Source organism: Podarcis gaigeae, assembly GCF_964106915.1.
Source record: "Podarcis gaigeae genome assembly, chromosome: 13".
In the NCBI taxonomy this organism is placed as follows: domain Eukaryota; kingdom Metazoa; phylum Chordata; class Lepidosauria; order Squamata; family Lacertidae; genus Podarcis; species Podarcis gaigeae.
Window position 1 is genome coordinate 16,841,599 of NC_139689.1, and position 25,498 is coordinate 16,867,096.

General features: G+C 43.2%; 1 protein-coding gene and 1 pseudogene across 3 annotated transcripts in view; one reads left to right on the top strand and one right to left on the bottom strand.

Moving 5' to 3' along the window:
- The window catches only part of LOC310829163 (integrin alpha-X-like), a 41,157-nt gene that overhangs the window by 4,559 nt on the left and 11,100 nt on the right, over positions 1–25,498 (top strand). The window contains exons 2-18 of one of the 2 annotated variants that reach the window (XM_083707310.1): positions 1,580–1,694; positions 1,810–1,922; positions 3,839–3,903; positions 5,593–5,707; positions 6,398–6,528; positions 8,621–8,766; positions 9,666–9,819; positions 11,094–11,244; positions 13,055–13,137; positions 13,690–13,819; positions 18,599–18,741; positions 20,400–20,543; positions 21,798–22,004; positions 22,494–22,624; positions 23,346–23,503; positions 24,244–24,404; positions 24,791–24,922. In XM_083707310.1, coding sequence (XP_083563436.1) covers positions 1,580–1,694; positions 1,810–1,922; positions 3,839–3,903; positions 5,593–5,707; positions 6,398–6,528; positions 8,621–8,766; positions 9,666–9,819; positions 11,094–11,244; positions 13,055–13,137; positions 13,690–13,819; positions 18,599–18,741; positions 20,400–20,543; positions 21,798–22,004; positions 22,494–22,624; positions 23,346–23,503; positions 24,244–24,404; positions 24,791–24,922 — 2,279 coding nt within the window. Of the gene's footprint in view, positions 1–1,579; positions 1,695–1,809; positions 1,923–3,165; positions 3,547–3,838; positions 3,904–5,592; positions 5,708–6,397; positions 6,529–8,620; positions 8,767–9,665; positions 9,820–11,093; positions 11,245–13,054; positions 13,138–13,689; positions 13,820–18,598; positions 18,742–20,399; positions 20,544–21,797; positions 22,005–22,493; positions 22,625–23,345; positions 23,504–24,243; positions 24,405–24,790; positions 24,923–25,498 lie in introns of those variants that run through there. The other variant, XM_083707311.1, reaches the window with a different exon arrangement.
- Positions 17,311–18,318, bottom strand: LOC310829281 (high mobility group protein B2 pseudogene; annotated as a pseudogene). The gene has a single exon. The product of its transcript is annotated as a high mobility group protein B2 pseudogene (transcript).

Sequence of the window (25,498 nt, forward strand, 5' to 3'; positions counted from 1 at the left end):
ATGTCCGAGGCCATAGCATGAAGAAAATGTGTTGCAAGTACTAGCTGCGTGGGTTTGCAATGTGACCCAGCATAAACAAATTCAAAGGTCACAAAGCCAGTTAGTCTTGCACAGATAACCAGATGGTTACCTCCTGAACTGCATTATGAATAATTATGCTTTCAGCATCCTAATTTCCCCCCCCTACCTCAGCCATTCATTGCTGTCTCATGCCCTCCTTCACATACCCCCATTCCCTAGAAATTGTGATGTAAACCTCATGGGGCATCACCCTTTTTCTAATTAGAGCCTCTGTGATTTGGACAGTGTACTAATGGGCAGAAGTTCAACAGGCCTAGCTTTTCCCTTCTCATCACCATAACTCCATTGTGTTTAGGTAAAGGAACACCTGTTGGATTTACCTGTCGTGCATTGTTAAAGGCACGGTATCTTCCTCAAGATCAGGATCCACTATCAGAGAAAAAGTGGGGATGTTATGCTTGGAATGAGCAAATATGTCATTATTGCTCTCTCTCCGTTTCTCATTTTTCCAATCTTACTCTCACCCCCTCTTGCCTGACAATATGCATTGCCTGCTGCTCTAGGCACTGACCCAAAGACCTAGAGTGAGCAAAAAATTAAATATGAAAGGAAAGTGGGCCACATATAGAGATTTATTGATGGAAGTAGAGTGAGCAAGTGGGTTCTCCTTACAACTGCTCCTAACAAAATCCCAGTTCAGGGGAGACCCTCAGATGCCATTTGCCATCTAGCAGCAGCAGATCATGGCCAGCCCACTAGAATTCAAGACGCCTCCTTACAGGTGTCTCTTGATCACCCTCAACTATGGGTTGCCAGACCCAAAGTTTGATAATCATCAAGGACAGGGGTAGCCAATGCGGTGCCTTCTAGGTGTTGAACTACCACTCCCGTCACTTCTGACTATTGATTGGGGGGCTGGTGAGGAGTAGGAGTCCAACAACACCTGGAGAGCAATATGTTGGCTACTCCTGCTCTAAGATTTAGCTGGTTAATCTAGCCCAGCAGTTGCCAAACTATTTTGGCCTCTTTGGGGTCTCCTCCACCCTGGAGAGAGGCCTTATAAATGCTCAGAACGTGGGCAGAACTTCAATTACAGCACCAGCCTTCAAGTACACCAGGGAAGAGGCTCAGACTGTGATAGGAGGTGTCCTTCCCTGCCAGGTCTTATCGCACACCAGAGAGCCTATGAAGTGGAGAGGAGATAAAAATGCTCAGAGTGCAACAAGGGCTTTACTTCTCCATTCAATCGTATTAAACATAAAAGAATGCACACTGAAGACTTTACAAATGCTCAGAATGTGATGCTAGGCCTTTGAGTGATTAAAATTTGATGTCCTTTTAAATGGGTTTGTGGGATATCCTTTTAAACTGGTTTCCTTCGGCTTTCATTTTTATTGTACATTTTGTGTTTTTATTTTGTATTTTAATGTTGTCAACTGCCCTGTGATCTTCAGATGAAGGGCAGTATACCGATTTAATAAATAAATAAAACAAATAAATTCCCTCTTTCTGTATTAAAAAAAAAAGCTTGAGGAAGTTCTTTGATCATCCCCTGCAGTGCTGATGCCATGCCATGGATTCAGTTTGGATACCGAACAGCCAACCGTCTTCCAGGAAGCAGCACTGGGCTTTGGGCAGAGTGTAGCGCAGTTCGGAAGTGGAAGAAATGGAGGGTATGCAACTGCTGGTTCTCTGGGTCCTTGGAGAGCTTTCTGTCTCATCATTCAGTCCCCAGGAGTGGCAGAAGAGACAGCCCTGAATTGTCTCCATGTGTTTTTGCTCCCACAGGCTGTTGGTTGGTGCTCCACTCCAGAAGGGGGCAGTGAATGAAACGGGTAAACTCTACAAATGTCAGCCGGGGCCAAGAAAATCAGGCAGTTGCCAGGAGGTCCTTGTGCAAAGTGAGTATGTCACTGGGTGGAGTCTGTGTTCCTGTGGAGTTGCAAAAGAAGAAGAGAATTGGGAGCCAAGACTTGTGGCTTAAGTCTGGAGCAAACACCCAATGCTGCGTGCCTCTCTTCTGTGATTCGGCAATCGCACTGCCCATTGAGCAAGAACAGAAATTGGCTCTGAGAATTGTGTTGAATCCAAAGGGGCCAGACTTAAACAATGTATTCAGTGTGTGATCACATTTCTGTACCTTTCACAATTTTTGTTAATAAACCAGCAGCCAGAGAATGCCTGACCTGGATCTAGATCAAGGTGCATGGGTGGTCAATCCTTTCCTTCTGTGCTTCCCCCCCCCACAAAAATCTCCAGCTGCACCCCCACCCCCCAGAAGCTGCTATTTGTCCCTGATATAAGAGCAAATGATTGATGATATGGGGGCCTGAAACATTGCAAGGCTAGCTTACCATAAGGTTGCCAGACGTCCCTGTTTCCTTGGGACAGTCCTTGGATTTACAAATCAGTCCCCCTACAAAATCCATTGAAGTTGAAAAGTGTCTCCGGAGTCATTGAAAAAAATCTGGTAAACTTAGCTTACAACATTTGGAAGTGATTCTGGAGCCTTTCCAACAAGACTACCAAGTCCAGAGTCTAAGGCTGCGTACACACCATGTATTTAAAGCACCCCCCAAGAATCCTTGGAACTGTAGTTTGTTAAATGTGCTGGGAATTGCGGCTCTGTGGGGAGTAACAACAGCTCCCAGGATTCTTCGTGGGAAGTGCTTTAAAATGCATGGTGCATCTGCAGCCTCTACATATATCTGATGGCACTACCAGGTGCAAGAAACAGACTGAAGAAAATTTGGAGTAAAGCTTTGCATTCAGGCAATGGCATTGAAGAGTTTACATTGCAGTCTGTAACTGGTCTGAGGTCCCACACTGCTGCTATTTTTAAAAGCAATTTTTAAAAAGTAATGAAAATGTTTTCAGGCATTACTGTATTGTCTAATTTGACCACTGTTTAAAGTCAGAATGTCAGGAGAAGTCAGAATTCCTAAGATGCATACTTTTCAACATCCCCAGTTGTCCAGGAACTTAGGTTTTGTGGTACCGCCCCATAGTAGAACAGTGCCCCTGTTTCGTCACCATTTTTGTGTGTCAGAGAGATGCTGAGGTATGCTTTTAGAGATGCACTAATGATAACAATGTGCAAGGGGGATTGTGAAAGTTCAAGAACACATTCTGGTCAGGCAAAACCATCCAGGCAAGGCCCTGAGCAGGACAGATGAGGAGTGTGGCCTGGGAACAGTCCCAAAGTTGAGATAGAGAGGTTTATAGGGCTGCATTCAGCCTCAGGGCTTGAGGTTCCCCATGCCTGCCTTAGCCCTGTGAGAACATTGGCATATGGAGCTACTTTTGATTGACAGGAGCATTCCAAGGCAGTTAAAATCCGTTAAGTGTCAGTTAGAATTTGAAGTGGGGAGGGGTGATTAGAAGCTGTGAGGCTAGTTAGAGTTTGTGAGAGAGGAGAAGCCAGAGCAAAGGGAAGAAAGAAAGAAAAAAAAAATTTAGAAACTCAGGGATTAACAGTTGGCTATAACTACTTCATAGGGATTGCTGGCTAATGAAATAACATCTGTAGGTGCATTCATATTTTTTAAAGAAAAAGCTATTGGCAGGTTTCTTAGACAACAATTGTCTGCCTTCTCCATGAGACTAAAATATATTTCTACTTAACACTTTTGCGCTGTGGCATAAAGATTATTTAAATATGTTTGCCAAGAGAAAACAAGCCAAGCCTATGCATATTTATTTACAGTACTCAAAGAGGTTTACTCCCAAGTAGTCAGTCAAACATTATATAAATGCTCTATTAATAACAAACAAGTGTTCTTGCATTGATCACCTTAGTACACATTTCTCCTTTCAGGACCCATTGATGCTGTGAACATGTCTCTCGGTATGTCTGTCTCTGTCCAAGACTCCCAGTTGCTGGTAAGCAGCAAAGTCCATGTCAGGGATACAGGTTCCCTCAGAAGTACCTGTATAAACACAAGTTTAGGTATCTGTGCTTCTTTAATTTTCCTTTCAATAGCCTCCTAGTAACTGGGATGGTAATAAGCTTAGGCACAAGATAGACACTAACACTAGAGACAGGATGATCTTTTAACAAATATTATTGGTTTATTAAAGAGATACTATATGCATAAAGTAATAGTGACACGTTAGGGACTTAAAGGTGCTTGTTGACATTTTCCGAAGCCCCTTTTACCTCAGGTTAATTTCCAAAAAACACCACAGACAAAGACTTCCAAAACCCAGTGCAGCCGCTGGGGACAATCTTTACCCCAAAGCTCCTCTGGTTGTACTCCGGGCTGTTTGGACAGTTTAGCCAACTTTTTAAAAAGCCACTTGTGTCACCTTCCTCTGATAAGACTTTTATGCAGGGAAGCTTCTTAAGACCAACTCAATCATCACCTCCCTTTGCCTGATCTTTCCTAGAAAAATATTGATAATACACTGGTGGACACCTCCAGGCCTCAGTATTCCCCATAGCTTTTCTCTGGTCTGTCTTCCCTTCAACTCCCTAACTGACTAAACTCTCAGATATGCCACTAAGCAATAACAACAACAACAACAACAACAATAATGTCAAAAAGCAGCTGTTGCTAATAAAAGGCCTGCAACTTCATAACACTACAAGCTGTCAAGATTTACCTCAGAATATTCCCCCCCCCTCTCTCTCTTCTCTTTTCTCTTTCTCTTTCTCTTTCTCTTTCTCTTTCTCTTTCTGAAACACTGCTTCTTAATTCTGTACCACCCTACTTGTAGGTATATCATGGACTCATAATGGGAATACCAGTTGCTAGATATCACAAGTGGGGAGAATTGCTGTTTCATTCAGGTGCTTCTTTCAGGCTTCCCGCAGGCATCTAGTTGGTCAATGTGAGAACAAAATGTTGGACTAGATGGGCCATTGGCCTGATCCAGAAAGGCTCTTCTTATATTTTTTAAGTGAGCGAAGGAACCCTCTCAGTTATTTCACAACCCTACATCCAACCTTAAGTTCCCTAAATAATTCCTTAATTTCCTTAGGAAGTTGCAAAAAACCCCACCCAATATCACTTTAGAGCTACTGTAGTCATGGCAACCCGATGACCCGTGGAAAGGAAGGTAGCAGCAGGGTGAAAAACCTTTGACTATAGTGACAGTGAAATGCTGCTGTGAGGAACATGCTCAACAGATCACTACATCAAGATAATTGGGTTTGGAATTTTCTTTCAAAGGTCTGCCTTGTCTGCCCCATGGCACAACCCCCTCCCCAACAACTGACACTTTACCATCGTGCCTTTCTGTCTCAGTATGCCAGGGCTTGGGTTCAGCTCCCCCCTCAGAACCTCATCTAATGCCAGGGTTTCATTTAAGAAGGGCTTGTCTTTGAGCATGTCTAGAATGCCTTATTTATCTCAGCTGAGTTAACCAGTTGCCAGCTTAGTCTCCACACATCTGAGCATAACTGTACAAGATTTTCAAGTCTAGTAGTATGGTATCTGCACAGGTTTGAACTCCATCTCTATAAACTAGCTAACTAACTAACTAACTAACTAACTAACTAACTAACTAACTAACTAACTTATCCTTACCATCTCCTCACCATTACTGATGACTCTCTTGGTTCTACAGGTGTGTGGTCCCACAGTCCATCAGACCTGTGGGAAAAACATATACCTCAAGGGCTATTGCTTTCACCTGGATGAAAATTTGAGGGAGATACAACACTTTCCTAAGAACCAACCAGGTGAGATTGAGAAGCAAGGAAGGAATGAGCAAATATCAAAGTTAGATACCACTGATGGAATGGCAAGAGAAGGACTAGTGATTAAACAACTCACTGGCCTGAATGTCTAGAGGCTGGGGGAGGAAACAGAGATTGGGAACAGGATATTATGGTATCAGTTGTAGTAGTTATGTGCATTGGTGAATGTTGATCACAGGTTTTCTGGCAGTGGTTTTCTACTTTTTAACATGTCGAAACTCAGCTAGATATACTTTTTCAAGCATGGGAGTGCAGTGACGGGGAAGATTTGTCTTAAATTACTGCTTATCACCACACAGGACCACCTCTTTGGTAAAAAAAGGTGGCAACACTTTGGTCAGACTTTGGATGGTATTCAAATAAATCGTGAACTCAATGAACTTAAGTTAGTCATGTCCATTAACTTCAATGGGTCCACTCCGAGTAGAACTAGCATTAAATACGACCTTTTAAAAAAAAGATTGGGTCAGCTGAACAGGTTAACTAGCTTGGAAATATCAGCAGGCCTTCCCACTACAACCACTAGTATCCAGAGGTACCCCCACCTCAAAAAAAAAAAGTGATTGTATAGCATGATGACACAAGTGTTATGTGAGTTTTTTGATTTTGTGCCCCTCTTTTACATGCCTCAATCTCACCTCTCCGCCATTTAACTGGTGTTTCCTCTCCTAGAATGTCCAAAACAGCTCTCTGACATAGTGTTTCTGATAGATGGTTCAGGAAGCATCAAGCGCCACGAGTTTCCACAAATGAAGACATTTATATCGGAGGTCATAAAGCGTTTTGAAAATACTGACACCCAGGTAACATTGGGATGTGGGGTAGTTTTCTTTTCAGTTTCTGGCATGGATTTTGCCTTTTTCACATCTTCTTCACATAGAGTCAACATTTTCATTGAGCTATCTACTACAACCCCAAAGTATCATTCCTGGTCAGTCAGTGCCAGTTCAGATCCCATGAGTGCGTATGTGAAATTAAGATGTTTTTGCTCAAACAGGCATCACTGTACACTTGTTTACATTGAATTGCATTTGCCATTTAACTGCTCTTTCACTCACAACCACATTTCCCCTATGTCATTGGTGCCAATATGCACCATGACCACTGATTCCTCCCTATCTATCAGGGCAACATCTCTCTTTTGTGCCAGGCAGGCAATTCATCTTGTGGTGCTATGCCCATCACACACTTTCTAATAATTTAATCACCCACTACGGGATCCTTCCACCCCCAGAGAAATATCTTAGGATGAGAGGATAGCTATTTGTCCCACAAGGAATGGGTCCCTTCTAAGGAAATGTTTCCCTCTTCCACAAAATGACACTCTCCTTTCCCCAAGACCCTCCTTTTCTCTGACAGCAGGGGAACTATCATTAAGGGAGTGGGGCACAGCTACTGAAGGTTTCATGCCTCTTTTAGCTTTTCCAGGTCTGCTACCTTGGCCTCAACAGAACAAATGTGTTTCTGGACTCATATGTCTGCTTAACTTGCCTTAGTGCTTTGTCAGCTGGAACTGAGACACTTCATCAGCAGGGGCTCCCTATAGCTCACTTTAAAATATTGTCCATCCATCTGGTCAGTCTCACATTCCAATTTCTATCCTGCCAATATCACACAGTCCATCATGGCAACATTCAAAAAATGCTAATTATGTCAGAGTGGACACTATGAATGATGTATTTTAAAAACTAGTTTAATTCTCAACTCACAACTCCCCTCCAAAACTGAGCAATAATAGGACAGAACTACTCATTATTATTGGATAAAATTTCATCTAGCTCTGCCCATCACTTGAATGCATATCATTAACACAGAATATCATGCCGTATCAGTGTATGTCAGTTCAAAGGTCCACTGTGAGTTGGGCAAATTCTCATTTCCAGAGATCCATCACCAGGCTGTATTCCATGATTCAGCAATTATGCCAAAGAAGCACATACATAGTAACATATCCTGGGAATTTTAGAGTTCTGTTTTCCTTTCTCTCTTCTCTTTATTTAAAGCTGGTTTCTATCCATTATGACTGCACTTAAAAATATGTGGGAAAGTCCTGTTGAAACCTGAGAAGTCAAACAGAGCCTTAGGCAATGTTCACATAAGTGGCTGAAAATGTAGCAAAGTCATGTTCCCCTACTGCATTTCAAACCACATTTGCACAGTTTTGCTCTTCACCCAACACACATGGCCTTTCTGATTTCTCCACCCCTTCCACACACACACACACACAGAGAGAGAGAGAGAGAGAGAGAGAGAGAGAGAGAGCGCTCATATTCACAAAGCTGTCATCTGTGTGTATGTGCTCCTCTGCACATCCGTGAAGGGTGTCCCAAATATTCACACTACTGCTTACTCCGCACCCAGTTTTCTAGTCAAATTGAAGCTAGTTTGAGGGAAGACATGCATCAAACTGCTGACAGGAAACTACAGGATCACCATGGATTGTGGCTAATATATTGTGAATGTGGCTTAGAAAACTTGCAGTGTGAGTGCACTGGATGTAGAGTAAGCAGTAACATGTCCATACTCTTGTTAGGGTTTCTAGTGGCCCACTGACTGAGCTGATTTATTGTGCCTTCAATAACTTTTTAAACCCTTCCCAGGTTTACTAGAAACTGAATTTAATATTGCAAATGGAGGCAACTTTGCTTAATGTGCAGAACTTATATAGGTTGCAGGCTTCAGATTTTCTTTCCCACAAAATTTGGATACTGCATCAACTTGGATACTGTATCAGATGACAGTTTATACAGCTTTGGTTGTAGCTCTCTGATCATTCCTCAAAACAGAGCCAAATGCATACACTTCATGTACATTATTTCCCTCAACCATGTATCTAAATCCTTTTCTCAGTTTCCACTCAGCTGCTGTATCTAACATCTTTCACTCCTATTTTAGTTTGCTTTGGCCCAGTATTCAAACGAATATCAAGAACACTTCAACTTTCTTCAGTTCAAGAACACTCGAAATCCCAATACACTTATTACACCAATTAGACAACTGTACGGGGCTACTCACACAGCTACATTTATACAGAAAGTGGTGTAAGTATCTCCTTTGTGTTCATCTGTTTCTGCATGAGATACTGTGTGCTTCCATTCAGTTTGGAATTATCATCTGTCAGGGTTCAGGGAATCCTTTCCCTCCCCCACTGGCGGCAAAAACCAAAAAAACCCCAAACAGGTAACAAGAAGAGTGCTTACCACGTAATTTGTTCAGGATTTACACACAGAGAGAAAGGAATGTACTCCCTAATTAATCAATAGCGTAGCTCTGAGTGATCTCCCTCCTTTTACTCTACGTCATTTGCAGCGTCATCCCTTCTACGGTGGCTGCATGAGGCCCTTTGTTTGTTTGCTGTCTGCTCTTCCACTTTCACAGCCCTCCTGGTTCTAGGAGAAGTGAGGTTGGAAATGCTTTCTAATGATAATGTGTCAGCTAGCTGTTCTGGATCTGCTGCTTTCCCCTCCTCTCCTTCCATTATTTCCCAGCACTGTCATGTCTCAGGATCATGACCTTCTGCAAACTACCGTTGTAGATCTATACTATCCTCCTCTTCTTGGCAAGGTTCAGGGGCGGGGGCGGGGGGCTCCACCATTCCTCTTCAGTCCAGTCCCTTACATCATCTTTTATTCAGTCACTTTTTAAGAAGGATCCGCATCATGTAATTTCCGAAACACTGTATTCCAGGGTTTTGTCCTGTGTTATTCTCTGATCTTTTTAGACCTGATTGGTGTTGATTCCACCCCACCCCCCACACACTTAAAATCCTTAAGTTTTAAGCACTTATATTGTTTGCTACTTGGTTTGCTGCTTATTTATAACATTTCACTTTTTTGCTTACTCAGCTTTGATTTGTATGTCACATTTTTAGAACTCAATGAAGTATTTGAGAAAGAGTTTTGTTTATTGTTTCACCTTCATACTCCTTCCCCACCACCAGGCGTGAACTCTTTGTCCCAGCAAAAGGATCCCGCAGTGGTGCCTCTAAGATTCTCATTGTGATAACAGATGGAGAGAAATTTGAAGACAAGCTGGAATATAGTGACGTGATACCAGAGGCTGACAATGCTGGCATCATCCGTTTTGCCATTGGGGTAAGGAAACTAAGAAGCAAATCCACAAGACATTACAAGGAAGTCAGGTTAGAAGAGTGGAATAAGTAAAACCAAGTCCCCCTCCCTGCCTCCTGTACCTGTTATGCCAGCATGGTGTACAGTTATTAGCAAGATGGACTATTTTAATTCTGAAAAAAGCTTCACCTCTTCATTTTGGCAAATCAAGCTGCTGTTAAAAGCAGGCTGCTCTATTTTCTTCTGGTCAGTTGGCAATGAATTGAAACAGTATGGACAGAGCAAATAGAAAGAAATATATTTTCTCTCTCTCAAAAATTCCAAAAAAGGTATTTCTTCTAAATGCCTGTGATCAGAGCCTGCCTGCCCATGAGGGAAGGTGAAATGCCCACCTCAGGTGGCAGAAATGCAAGAAGCACCAACAAGAGAGAGGTGTTCCAGCATGTGGTGTTGCTGCTTGTCTTCCCTGCCCTAAGTGGAGAAGTCAAGTGAGCAGCAATGCTATGAGGAGTGCCTTGGCTCCTGACAAGTTTGGCAAGAGCTGGGGCATTCCTGCACACCATGTTGCTGATTAGTTTCCCTCCCCAATGGCAGAAGCAGAGTGGCAATAATTTGAGGAGCGCTCCAGCTCCCACTGAGTTCAGAGAGAGCCAGGGTGTGGTGGCAGCAGAAGCAGAAGCATGGGGCAAGTGGAGGGACAGAAGGTGGCAACTGGGATAGCTCAGTTGGTAGAGCATGAGAGGCTTAATCTCATGGGTTCAAGCCCCACATTGGGCAAAAGATCCCTGTATTGCAGGGTTTGGACTAGATGATCCTTGTGGTCCCTTCCAACTCTACATTTCTATGGATTCCTCTTTTGCCCCCAATGGTGAAATGGGATTGGCCATCCCTGGCTGTGATGACACCATAATGAAAATAAAAAGCGGTATAGAAATAAATAAATAAATAAATAAATAAATAAATGGCTTTATTCCAGCCACCAACAAGAGGCTGGAGTAAAACAGAGGTGGAGGAAGGAGTTGCAGAAGGATAAGGGCAAGAGAGAGACCTCCCTCTCCATAGGGGCCAGCCATATATTTGAGAGTGGAAGTTGAGAGTTCTTCTTAGCTCGGATTGCAATCGACAGTAGAGAAGAACCATGGAAGAAATAGACACAGTTCAAAGTTGAGATATGTATTACTATATGCCAGATTTGTATTCTAAGCAAGGCAGTTACAAAGTTTGGTGGCATCATTACATTCAGTACATTTCATTCTCTACTTTGCCCCCTCCCCCTCCTCTCTGGCATGCTGTTAAAGGTTGGAGCAGCTTTTTCTCAAGGCAAACCAAGGCAAGAGCTCAACACAATTGCCTCTTACCCGCCCTCGGACCATGTTTTCTCTGTGAACAACTTTGATGCTCTCAAGGACATCCAGAACAAGCTTGAGGATAAAATTTTTGCCATTGAAGGTACCAAATGCAGCAGGTGGTTCTAGGGATCTAGAGATAATGCTAAGATCTGTACCTTTTGACTTGTATTTGGGAGACTCTAACTCAGTCCAGATCTGGACATGAACCTAGTCCATATTTTATTGGCCATTACCCTGCCTAAATGAAATTGAGACAGCTCACATTCACATCACGACAAATAGGCTTGTTATGAGGTATATGTCTAGTTCTTTCTTACAAGAGGTAATAATTAAACTTGGTTGGTAACACAAGATTAGTGTGCTGATCTTTATATTAAATATTAGGAGGTAAGGATATTTACTTGTAGCTTCCAGGTCATGTTCAAGATAAGAACTAGTAACAGAGTTAAAATAGCTCCTAATGGAGGTTTCTTTATATGTTAAGCCATGCCAACTGCACTGATGCCATGATCTACAGGAATAAAGCATGGAAACAGTTCAGATTAGCATACAGTGGTACCTCGTGTTAAGTACTTAATTCTTTCCAGAGGTCTGTACTTAACCCGAAACTGTTCTTAACCTGAGGCACCACTTTAGTTAATGGGGCCTCCAGCTGCTGCCATGCCACCGGAGCACGATTTGTGTTTTCATCCTGAAGCAAAGTTCTTAACCCGAGGTACTACTCTGGGTTAGTAGTAAACTCTGTAACCTGAAGCGTATGTAACCTGAAGCGTATGTAACCCGAGGTACCACTGTACACTGTTACAGGCTCTGGATGCCAACACTTCAACTACCTTTTATATCCCACCTTTTTCTCCAAAGAACTCAAAGTTCCTCCTCAATTAACCCTCACAACAACCCTGTGAGGTAGCAAAAGGCTGTGACTAACCCAAGGTCATCCAGTGAGCTTCAAGGCTGAGTGGAGATTTGAACCTTGGTCTTTAGGTCCTAGTCTGACACTAACCACTACATAAAGCTGGCTATCTAGGGACCTCTCTTGAATACCATGTCACATAGTATCATTGCATTGTCTACTCCAGCCTTCACCAACATGTTGCCTTACAGATGTTTTGGTGCAGACTGGTGAGAATTGTAGACCAAAATACTTGAAAGACACCAGACTGGCAATCAGGGATCAAGGTGTTTGAGAAGAAGAGGAGACGTAAATCTTTCTGCTTGAATCTAATCTGATCTTATTTATGTAGTACCTATCTATTGATTTACATGTCCTGCCATTGCGATAATGTGGAGTAATATATAATTATATTGATATTGAAAAATCCAGATATTTTTGGCCAACTTTTGAGAATTGTCTATTACGAAACTCTAAGGGATAACATTAGGAGAAAATTAAGCCCAGCAGGGTCCTAACTTGACCCAAAACAATGCTGTTTCCCCACAAACCACACCCATCTACCTCAAACCCTGATGTCAGGTGGGAGGCAGGAAAAAGCATGACTGCTTTCACTTTGAAGTCAATTTCCAAGCAGTTTGTATCAAAGCAAATGGACTTTGAAGGTGATGTTGTCACCCGGCATAAAGTGACTGACTGGTATGTGCAAACTAGGCTTGCAGGTCTGTGAGAGGATTAGGATTTGGCTTACTGGTTAGTTTCTCACCTGTATACTAGAATATCTATGTGAGGGAGCAGACATTTTCCTGCTTGGTTTGAGAGGGTTTAACATTCCCTCTGCACTTTGCCTCCCCATTTAGGGTCTTGTTCTGATCAACCAGAGGCTATCCTCTGCCACACCAATAGGATGAGGTTTCACCTCTGCCTACAAGACTCCATCCTCAGTTAGCTAGATATTACCCCTTAGCTCTCAAGTTCTACCACCCTGCATCTCTTTCTTTCCATCTTTCATCTACAGGTACACATTCCCAAGGTGGTACATCCCAAAGCTCCTTCCAGTATGAGATGTCCCAGGAGGGATTCAGTTCCTTGCTAACCCCGGTGAGTCACTTCAATCCCCTACCAATTCTTCTTTTTTGTAGGTTGATAAATCTCAGCTTTCTCATCCCAATCCTCCAAAACAAGCTAAATTTGGGTACATAGAGGACCAGCTTGATACACTGAAATTTAGATTTAGGTGGTACAGGACTCCAGATTCAACTTGGTTATGAAGATATGGCAAATCACTGACAGAATGAACTCCTGCTAACACAAAATGGAATATATACGGTTCCAACTTTTGAAGAGCTAGGTAAGTTTGTGGAGTTAAGTCCTCTTGGAAGCCTGACCTGATTGGGACATGAATTGGTCTGGCCAATCCAGTGTTGGGATGACTCATGGAGACCTGATTTGACCAAGCAAGGTCAGTGCAAGTGGAACTGTAGAACTGGCTCCTCAAAAAGTAAACATATTTTTTTAAAAATAATACTCTTGTGTAATAATAAGAGTGCTCATGCAGTCTACATTTTAGGATTATCCCCTCCTGCTGGTTAACACCATCTCTCCTTTGCTGATTTGGTATTATTATCTCTTCCACTCCTTGTGATGAATTAGGTTGGACCCATTTTGGGGGCAGTAGGAGCCAATGACTGGTCTGGAGGACTCTTCCTATATGGGGACCCTGATAAACCAGCCTTTATTGATGTGCCCAGCTCCACTAAGGATATGAAAGATGCTTATCTTGGTAAGTGTCAAAAACAAATATTATTTCTTTTTTATATATAATATTTATTACTTTTAGAGGTTACAGAAAAAGAAGAAAAAAGAAAAATAGAGACAAGAAAGAAAGAAGAAAGAAAGAAAAACAAAAAGTGAAAAAAACACCACAATACAATACAGTATACAAATAATATAAAACCCAACCCAAACCCATCAAACTAAACACATAAATAAATCAAAACAGAAACAGTTTAAAATATATCTCTCCTTTTCTATATTCTATTCTTCATTTCCTTATTTCCTCGACTTCCTCACACCTCCCTTTTTGTATTCCAGTTCTTCTAATAGTTTCAGCAAATCCTTTCCATCTTTCTCTGTTTTTTATCATCTTGTAAATAACATATTTTTTAACCTTATTTCCCTTTAAAACTAAATTACTTATCTATACTTAACTTCTTCTAACATTTCTACTAAATCCATATAATATCATTCCACAATTTTTCTAACAGTCATTAATTTTACAAAATTTCTAAATATGAGCTTTAACTTCCCAATCTTCTTCCACCCTCTCCTCTCCCTGGTTTCGGATTCTGCCAGTCCTTTCCGTCAGATCCATATAGTCCATCAACCTGGAGATCTTATGTCTGAGGCTCTTAATTCTTTTCCAAGTCCCTTCTGCAGATCTTCTTTATATTCTTTAATGCTCAGGAGCAAATCTCAGGAAAACTCCAACCAAACAAAACTTTTATTCCTTGTGAACAGCTCAGCCAAGTTTCCATGATTGAAGCTTCAAGCTCCTCCAGGTCCAAACCCATGTCCCAGAAGTCAGTTAGTCCCTTGATAAAGGGGTCTTTCCAACTTTCATTCTTCAGTCCAAGCCGGGGTCCAATCCTCAAGATCTGGCTTTTACTAGAATCAATCATGCAGGGCCTCAATTTATAATCCTCAATTTGCTTCTGTAGAACTGAGGATCCTTCTTGAACTACTTTAGGTTTCGCAACGGCATCTTTCTCCTTTTCCTCCACCATTTGTCCTGCCAAGGTATATTCCTGTACCAAGTCCTGAGTTATTTCTGTATTGTTGCTTGCTTTTTGATTCAAGTTGGTCACTTTCTGTTCCCGGCTGTCAATTTTGGAAATCATGTCATCTGCCTTTTTATGCAGCTGTTCAAGTGAATTGTTTATCTTATATAATACAGTCACAATAGCTTCTCCTATCAGCATTTTGAATAGTCCAAGGTCAATCTCTGATTCTCAGAAACTTTATCTTGCAGCTGGAGCTTACCCTGTTACACTCCTGTAACAGTTTCACATGCTCCCTCTAGAGGGAAACAGTTTCAACTTATAACAGTTCTTTCAGGCACAGAAACAGTTTCAGTTTTCAGTTGTTTTTTTCCTCCCTTTAATAAACTCAGAAGAGATCAATGGAAACAGTATCTTTCTAATTTTAAGTAACTGTCAAATCCGTTCTGTCAATGAACCTTCCCCAAACGTCATCAGGCAGACCGTTCCCAGGTTCATAGCAATGGTAGTTTGCTTTTCACTCTCTCCTGCAGGTTCTCTCTAGGTCCACGACTTCCCCCCTCTTTTCCTGCTTCCAAGGGGGGTTTGATATTTTTAACCAGTGGAATCTTAATCCTTTATCAAAGACTTTCAGAGACTTTAGTTTGTAACGTCTTTGCTTCAGTCTATTTACAAAAGCGGAAGGCGGACTTCCTGTTTAGAGCCTTCCCGCTTCGTTGCCAAATTAAAATATTTGAAGATCCAAATTTTCCAGTCTACTCACAGGTAGTTGTTTAAGGTCCAATTGTCCACAGGAAAAAGTCAGCGCTCTCCGGCAGCAGCAATGCGGCTTCACTCCGTGAAAGAAGCAGTCGATTCAAAGCGCCACTCACCCCACGTCGCTCTGGATCCCCAAAACAGGGTTTCCCCGCAAGTAGGGGAGGCGCAAGAGGTGCCAGCCGAATCCCAAGTTCACAGGCTTCTCCCGCCTGTGATTTCTATGGGTCTCCGCCTTCGCCGTGGCGGTCAGACCCTGCTTTTCATGGAGCAAGTTCCTCCCGATCGGAGGAGCTCCGCCATTGCCGGAGGCGCCAACCTGGAAGCTCCTATTTCTTTTTTGTGCTTTAAGGCTCTGCATGAAGTGCTGGATGTGTTTGACTAGTACGGTATCTAGTAGGAAGTTCAGAGAAGTCACCCCTTTATAGTAGAGGTGACTAATCTGTGACCCTCCAGATATTACTGGTAAAAGGTAAAGGTAAAGGGACCCCTGACCATTAGGTCCAGTCGTGGCTGACTCTGGGGCTGCGGCGCTCATCTCACTTTATTGGCCGAGGGAGCCGGCGTACAGCTTCCGGGTCATGTGGCCAGCATGACTAAGCTGCTTCTGGCAAACCAGAGCAGCGCATGGAAATGCCGTTTACCTTCCCGCTGGAGTGGTACCTATTTATCTACTTGCACTTTGACGTGCTTTCGAACTGCTAGGTTGGCAGGAGCTGGGACCGAGCAACGGGAGCTCACCCCGTGGCAGGGATTCAAACTGCCGACCTTCTGATCGGTAAGTCCTAGGCTCTGTGGTTTAACCCACAGCGCCACCTGGACTATAGTTCAAATCATCCCTGACCATTGACAATGCTGGCTGGGGCTGATAGGAGTTGGAATCCAACACCATCTGGAGGACCACAGGTTAGCTATCCCTGTTTATAGAATTGGGCACCTTTGACATTTTAATTTTCTCCTACATACTTTTTAGGTCTGAACTTACACAAGATTTTTCATACTACAAGCCCCACTTTAGAGTACCACTTTAAGAGGCATGTGATACACAGTCCTAGTTATAAAGAGGAAAATTTGCAATGCTGTACAATTGGGAGTGGGGAACCTCTGGCCCTCCACTTGTTCCTGAATAACTACCATCAGCATAGTCAGGGAAGGGAATTGTTGTCCAGCATCTGAAGGGCCACAGGTTGCCCACTTCTGCTTTATGTGAAAATTATGAGAAAGTTGCTTGTAATTATTCCAGTCTCAAAAGTAGCAACATGAACTAAGTCTAATATAGCTTCTCCTTTCAGTCAGCCTTCTCCAACTTCATGCCTTATTAATGTTATGGACAAATGTCATTAATCCAGTAAACAGTCAAGGAAAATGAGATGCAGATCAAAATGTTTTGAGCATACCAATTTAGAGAATGCTGCTTTAAGGTTATCTTACCCTTCATGACATTACCACAGGCCTATACAGTGGTACCTTTGGTTAAGAACTTAATTCGTTCTGGAGGTCCGTTCTTAACCTCAAACTGTTCTTAACCTGAGGCACCACTTTAGCTAATGGGGCCTCCCACTGCCGCCGTGCCGCCGCTATCCGATTTCTGTTCTCATCCTGAAGCAAAGTTCTTAACCTGAGGTACTATTTCTGGGTTAGCGGAGTCTGTAACCTGAAGCGTCTGTAACTCGAGGTGCCACTGTACTAGACTCTCCAGCTGTTTAAGCAAATTAACACTACAGCATAGTAACAAGAATAATGTACATAACTTTATTACAAAATTGTTAAAAATGTAATACAATGCAATAGTATGCAAGACAAGGTTGACTACCAATTTTACTACAATTTTTTTAATTAACTGCTCAAAATCAAGCTGTCACTGAATCCAAAGGACCATTAAATATGCCTGCACTTTTGACAATATCAGCTTTTAAAATTCTAACAGTGGTGGCATTTAGCTACTACTTACATTAGAATACAGGTCTCCCTACAATCACATTACCTATACACAATTCTGTACAGTTTTTATACTGAATCTAACAATGAGCTGCACTCGACTTCACATTCTTAGCAAAATCATTGACTTTTTGAGCACAAAATCTTTACAGCAGCTTTATAACTTCACTCTTCATCTTCCTCCTCCTCCCCTTCCCCCTCATCTTCATCTTCTTTCTCCTCCTCCTCCTCTTCAGGTTCTACTTTCTTCTTGGAGCCTGCTGGCCTACCTGGACCTTTCTTTCCTACATCACCCTTCCCCTTGGCACATCCTTCTCAAACTTCTCCTTTAGTTTTGCTGCCTTCTGCTCAAAGGGCTGTTTGTCTTTTGCTGTTTGCTCAGACCACATTTCTCCTAGTTTCTTTGCCAATAGACAAACCTGGGTGGTCATTTTATCTTTGGGTGATGCTCAGAACAAAAGAGGAAGAAAGCAGGTGGTGGTCTTTGGGGGCATTGGTGTCCTTTTTCTTCTTCTTCTCCCCTTTAGAAGGAATACAATATTTTCATCTCCATGTCATAACAAAGTTTGCCATGTCTTCAAACTTGTCCTTTTCTTTTGCTGACATTGTCTACCATCTCTCAGAGCATTTATTGGAGAAGTCAAAAAAGTTGAAGTGTCCAGGTGCTTCTTCTTATGCTCCTCGCGGCACATTTGCACAAAATAAACATACAAGGATGTCTTGCCCCGGGGCTTGTTCGGGTTGCCTTTGCCCATGGCTGGGGCAACGGTCCCTGATCAGTAGGGAAAGATGTCTGTGGTACTTAGCACCTTGCTGGCAGAGCTGAGGAAGAGAAAGAGTGGCCATTAGCGACGTCGGGGGGGGGGGGTGTCAAGTAAAGCGCACGGATCAGCTTCCTTCGCTGCAATCGAATCATGTTTTATTGATGTTTTAATGTGCTGTAAACTGCTTTGAGATATTTCTTAAAAATATAAAGCAGTATAGAAATTAAATAAATAAATATAGAACTATAGAGGAGATTCTGCCATTGCCAGATGCAGCTATGTTTTCTCCTTGTACCTGTCTCACTGCCTTTGTGTCCCTACAAGGTTATGTGATGCAGATGGTTCAAGTGAACGGCCAGATCAGCTTTGTGGTAGGAGCCCCTCGCTACCAACATGCCGGCAAAGTCTTTTTGTTCAGCCGACAAAATGTGAAGTGGCAGAAGACATCAGAGTTGTCTCCAAAGGAGGTAAGAAGGCTTCGTGATGAACTGCAGGTTGTGTCAGTGCATATCTGAGCATGTTTCCTTTGCCTGTGGCAATGGATCTCCCATTGAAATGACTTCCCTTAATTCTGACAAACTGTTTTTAATTCTCACTGTACATTTGAATAACAGAACAGAGCCTCAGTCTTTATATTTTATGGAACCCCAGGCAGAGATCCACATGTGTTCCTCCAGACCTCACTATCTGGCCCTCAAGACTCTCCCTGGGCTATACACTCTCATTAGCCTCACCCCTTACTTCATCTGCTTTGGCCCCTGCTTAAGTAATGTTGCATGCCATCCCCAATCTCTGAGTGGTGTGAGATTCCACGGAGTTCCAGGCACGCTAACCCAGAGTTCATGTTTCCTTTCAGCAATGAGGCACAGTGGAGACTTTGGTGCCTTTATGATATAAGGTTTATTTACACATACAGTGGAACCTCTACTTATTAGCACCTCTGGTTACGTATCCTTAGGGATATGCATGTAGCAAACCCAGAAGTATTTTTCTGGGTTTAGCCATGCGCGCATGTGCAGAAGCGCTCTACCGAGCCACGCACATGTGCAGAATAGGCACCTCCGGTTGTGAAAACCTTGGGATCTGACCGAAGCTCCAGAATGGATCCCGTCCACAACCAGAGGTAGCACTGTGTACAACCTGAGCCTACGATGAAGGTACTCACAGCATCAAAGCCCCATGAGGTTCTTGCTTCTCCCATAGCTGCAGCTTTGGATTCAAACACAAGAGCTGTCTGGCACAGAATCTCATTTCCTTGACATTTTTTAAATGGCCCATCACTTTCCTTTTGCTCTCCTTAGTGGCTCTTCTCCCATACAATTTCCTGAACTTGGGAAGCTGACTGATTTTAAATTTTAACTCTTGCTAAATCCCATGTCTGGCACCCAGGTTAACACCCCAAGCATTGATTAAATTCTAGCACCCTTTGGTCCCATGAATTTAGGGGAAGTCATAAATCCATAATATTTGTGCCTGACTTGAATGCGCCATTGAGCTATGATAAGGCTTCTTGCTTTCCTTGATGGAGGCTAGAGAGGGTGTGAAGAAACTAGCCTACTGTACAAAGGTAGCAGTCACATTTATTTTTCCACCCACTTTTGCCTCTGGTCCCACCTATTACTGGCAGGTGGCCCCCAGAAAGTTTCTCAGAAAGAAATGTGGCCCTCAGACAGAAGAAGGTTCCCTGTTCCTGATTTATAAGTACCACAACAACAAAAGTAACTTTTGAAATATCTAGAGACTTGGGCAAGGTGTTCAATCCTGGAAGTGTTGTAGTTGCAAACAATGAACTGGTTGCCATTTCAAACCATTTTAACTGTCATTACTCTCACCTAGGGAATTCTGGGCACTGTTAGCATATGAAACCTTTAGCATCATTATAAAACTTTAGTCTCCACTGTTCTTTGTGGGAAGCCATGACAGCTACATCTGTCTCAAAACGTTTGAAATGTGCTGCTGCACCATGTTTGCCTACAGTATAAATCTCCCTCTCTTTTAGCCCCAGGTAATGAATGAATGGATGGGAGAGTCCATTGGATGGGGAAAAGAAGAAGAGAAGGATGTGTAAATGCCTGGGGTCAGGGAGATCAAGAAATGGAAAAAGTTTAACAATGGTGATTTTTAGTCCCCCCAGATTGGCTCCTACTTTGGTGCTATGCTTTGCTCCGTGGACCTTGATAGAGACAAAAACACAGATCTGGTTCTTATTGGTGCTCCCATGTACTATGATGGCATGGCAGGAGGAGTGGTCTACATCTGCGAGAGGCAGGTAGGTGAAGGGGAATGCAGGCCTGCCCTTTGTACTTGGTGGCACAAGGCAACTACCAAGAGCAGTTATTTGTGGGGAGGGATGTAAGAAGGCATCCTTTCCCACTCCACCCTGTATCTATTGAATGCAGCACTGTTCTGTTCCGCTGCAGTTTAACTCCCACCCAAAGCTATTTGTCTCACTGTCCAATGTGGCAAAATTCCATAACTTTCAGAGTGTACATATGTAATTAAACACATAAACAACATAAGTTACATTACCATGAAGTTATTCCAGCCTATGCATTTCATTGCAAAAGAAATGTAATGCATAGGTGCGGGTGGGGGAGAGGGGAACATAGTGACATATCGTTTGTGGACTGAAAGCAACAACAACAGTGAATACTGATTGTATTCACTAGATTTGTTTCCATTCCAGAAATGGGATGAATACACGAACATCAGCAATTTCTTCTCCCATTTTTCTTTTCATCAGAATTTTCTATCATCCCTGTTTGAGCACAGCTCTTTTTGTAGCACTGGGACATCAAAAGTATTTTCCCTTCCTAGAGCACGTTTTGTGCTTTGGTTTCTTTTGCGAAAGCACAAGAGGTTTGAAGGAAGGCTGAGCAGTGCTAATTAAACAGCGGAACAGACCCCTTTATAGGGCATCACATTGTTCTGTATTTCTGTACTCCTGGCTGCTGACAGCTGGCAGCTAATGATGTAGAGTGAGGTCAGGGAAGGACAAATGGAATGTTGTGATGTCACACAGCACAAGTTACAGCTCTTCCAAGTTGCTGGGTGGAGGAAGCAGGGAGATAGTGTTTGAATGTCATGTTTTTCAATGACATTCATGGATTTTCCCAGCCCTGATAGCAGGGGAGAGGAGAACTGGGACATCCACCAAAGAAACAGATAGATAGCTGCTTTACTTATAGAAATGAAGAGATGGGAAAAGTAATTGGCGTCCACCAATGGGGATGGTCAGAGCCCAATGTGAGCTGGTCTTTTTTTCATCAAGGGCTCCAAAGTATCTTGCCAAATGGAAAAATGGGAAGTGCAGAATGAAAGTCAGAAGGGACTGCTTCCATAATTTCTATAAATTACAGGGCATTCACTGTCTTACTAGTTTGATTCCTTTGAGTCTGTCCCCTTTCTGGCACAAGGGGGTGCCATGGAACAAATAGTGCAGGAGATTGAAAATAGAAGGAACAACTTCATCAGAACTATTTTGGTTTCAACCCCTCAAGTGTCCCCTTTCATCATTTGCCAGGAGGATGGGTTTTTCTGCAGCCAGAAATTGCGGGGGGCAGCCAAACAGCCCTTGGGACGCTTTGGAGCCAGCATAGCAGAAATAGGCGAAATAACTGGGGACCGATGGACGGATGTGGCCATTGGGGCTCCAATGGAGGATGAGAACAGAGGAGCTGTGTACATATTCCATGGGAGCAGAAGATCCATCAACCCAACATATAGCCAGGTGAGCCCTCAGCCCCTCTACTCCATAGCAGGAAGCACAGGCAACTGTCATTTCACTGTCTGGTAGTCCAAGAAGGCTGAAGCTTGAAGAAGTTACTTTATCAATGAAGGAGCTCAGACTGGAAGTTTATATAGGAGCTTGAGGCTCCACCCCTTCCTGTCTAATGATCCAGGCAGGTACTTCCATTCATGTTCCCCTCCTCCTGAGTAGCCTCATGTGCAGCTAACTGGGCACTTCCAACAACCCTGAAGTTCCTGCCTGGCTCACTGTCACTTTAGCTCCTGTGCCCCTGGGGTAGATTGGGGTGGTGGGGGTAGTCCAAGAGCCAGCCAGGAACAAAACATCTGGGATGGGTGGCCCCCAGTCTTGGGACAAGGTCATCTAGATCCAAAGGCTCTTCAGGGTCACTGGTGGTATGAAGATCTGCTGGAGGGTCCTCCTCTAAGGAGACCTCAGGCACCAACCTCTCCTTCTTTCTCCTGCTCCTAGCGCATCCAAGGCTCTCTGCTTCCCAATAGGCTCCATTACTTTGGCCAGGCTATTGGTGCCGGGAGAGATCTGACTGGAGATGGACTCCCAGACGTAGCAGTGGGGGCTCAAGGAAGAGTGCTGCTGCTAAGGTAAGGAGCTTCAGGACTCTTGGAGCCAACTTTTTTTTAAAAAAGTCTGCATGCACACTTCCTTTGTAGTACATTAGAGAGTAATCAGTCTCTCATTAATATTTTTAAAAAGGAATTCTAATAAATTAAAATAACCCTTTTAAATGGTTCAGCAAGTAGTAGTGTCAGTCACAAGCAGGAATGCCAAGAGCTCTCTGGACTGATCCAATGTATTTTGGTGGCTGAGGTGGGAGATGCAAATAGAACTCCTCCCCTAATTAATTATCATGGAACATAGCTCACACTGATAACAAAGAAGCCTATGTAGGAGAACCTCAGAGTTGTGTCTTCCATTCTGCTTCCCTTAATGGCAGAGTTGGCATCCACAGTCTAAGCGAGCTGTTGCTTCAAGTAGGGACACCTTTGAAGACCTCATCGAAAACCACAACTTTTGTACAGCTTAGTCCTGCTCAGTAAGCCAGGGCGGTGATGGCATTTCCCCTGTCATTTGAATGCTGAGAACATGCAATATCCCAGCAACAGAAATGTCCCACACAGCACAAGATGATGTGCAGACTGGACATGTGACAATTGTTTGGAATGCACTTCTTTTAAACACTTTGCAAACATAACCCATGGTTGGAATGTCCGGATGGCACTAGCCCTGTGCTCCCCAGTGGGCTACGTAATGAACCTTTGTCTCCCTCCACCTCAAATTCCTACCCCATTCTGTCTGCAACAGGGCTCGGCCCGTGGTACGAGTAGTACCCACTATCACCTTCACCCCGAATGAGATCCCTATCGCTGCCTTTGAATGCCAGGACCAGGATGTTCTGAACAAGGAAGTCAGTAAGGCAACTGTCTGCCTCACTGTTATGATGGATCCTCGGTTTACACAAGGTAGGCCCAAAGCACTTTGAGGGAGTAAGCTGGGCTTGGGTGCTAGCTGACAGTGCACATAACATACTGAGGACAGGAGGACCCCTCAGTACAAGAAGTGGGGCAACAGAGAAGCTGGCTTGCCACACAGTTTGATTATCCATCATTACCATATTCCGGTGGCTTTTCAAACTGTGTTCCTAGAATCCTCTGGGTCCCTGAGAAACTTATCAGAAGTTCTTCCATGTTGCAATTACTAATGATGGACAGCTTCCCATCAAGATAGTTTGCTTACTGCTACTGACTTTCCCATGCAATGTACATCTGAAAAGGAATACTGGTACAATTGGACACACTCCGGGTGAACTTCTGCTTTGTGTGAGGTAACAGTGAAGTCCCAGAGGCTTACTCCACACCCACATGCACTGAATGTTTCACCCTGGAGCACAACTCTAATGCCTTGTTTGAAAGCTACTGCCAGATTCTGATGTGAGCCCTTCATTGAGTCCAGTGCCCCTAGAGAGCCCAGAAGGGAGGGTGTTAGCAAGGAGATGGCCCCCAGTTATAAGACCTAGTATTGTAAGCTTCCTCTTAACTTGGTAGGCATTTCATTCCTCAATACTGGATGCATAGCTTTAGCTGCGAGCATCAGAAGTTCACAAGGATTTTGTGCTAAAGGGCCTTTGCAGAGAATCTGCACAGCACACTGTATCCCTCAGCATCCTATTCTCTGTGTTGTCTTTTCAATTCCTCTCCCTCAGGCAGCAGCATTTTGAACACCATTCAGTACAAGTTGAACTTGGATCCTGGTCGAATGAGGGTTCGGGCCATTTTTAACGGAAACCCAGACTCTTCCACCATCACCAAGGAGATAAAAACGGGACTGAAGAGACACTGTGAGGAGTATCGCATAAAGTTGCCGGTGAGTTCAGAGATCCAGTGGATGTTAATGCATTTTTCTTAATAAACACATTTTTATATGCAGTTCTGACTAACATACACAATTTTACAAAAAGTTTTCCCTGATGTAATACATTTTGTGTGCTATTTTCACCAATGTGATGTACACTTCCCCTAACATATGCATTTTTGTAAACATTGGTTAGTTGGCAAACTGCATAGCAAAATTTGGATAAGTGCAAATTTCAAGGGATAGCTATATTTCTGTTTGCATGTTGTTTTGAAAAGTGCAAATTTGGTAGATTCAGCTTCAAATGAAACCTGGATCAAATTTCTTTCCCATCTCTAATCACAAAATAAAGCAGATCCTCACTTATTTTTATTTCTTCTCACCCTCCATTATGCAAGACCTGCGTAGAAGACAGCTTCACACCCATAAACCTCCGGTTGAATTATACTCTCATTGGAGATCCCATTCCTGGTGCTGACAACCTGCAAGCCATCCTAAGCAAAGATAGCTCCCCTATATTTACAGCACCGGTGAGTCCACACACTCTCTGTTTCCTGTTTGGTTGATCAGTCTGTAAATGGAAGTGGCAGAGACAAAGGGCTTAATTTATATAGGGAAATGGTCTTTGATCATTTTCCTTTCTTACCACTTCCCATTTTTCACCGTTTCACACTGTAAGTGTCTTCCCTGAAACTCTCCTTTAGCAGCAAGAAGAACCTCCAATATAGAAGGGCCATTGGTTGCACATTCTAGCTAAAAAAATCTCAGCAGTTCAGTTGACTAAATGTACTTGCTCTTCTCCCACTGCTTTTCCCTAGAGAAAACTGCTCTTTAGCATTCATTCAGAGAAAATTCAATCAGAGCAGGGCAAGGGGGAAATTGCTTGAAAAACTTCTAGGTGGAAGTTTGGATGAACCCTAAGTTTCATAGTCTGTTATTAAATGCAGCTGGCTGTCACTAGGGTGCAGGGAAGACTTGTACACCTAGGAAGACTTAGGTTCAGATTTCCACTCAGTCATGAAACTCATTGCGACCTTTGGCTGGTCTCTCTCTCAGCCTAACCTACCTTGACAGGGTTGTCACCTAGAGCGCCTTCAAGTGGAGAT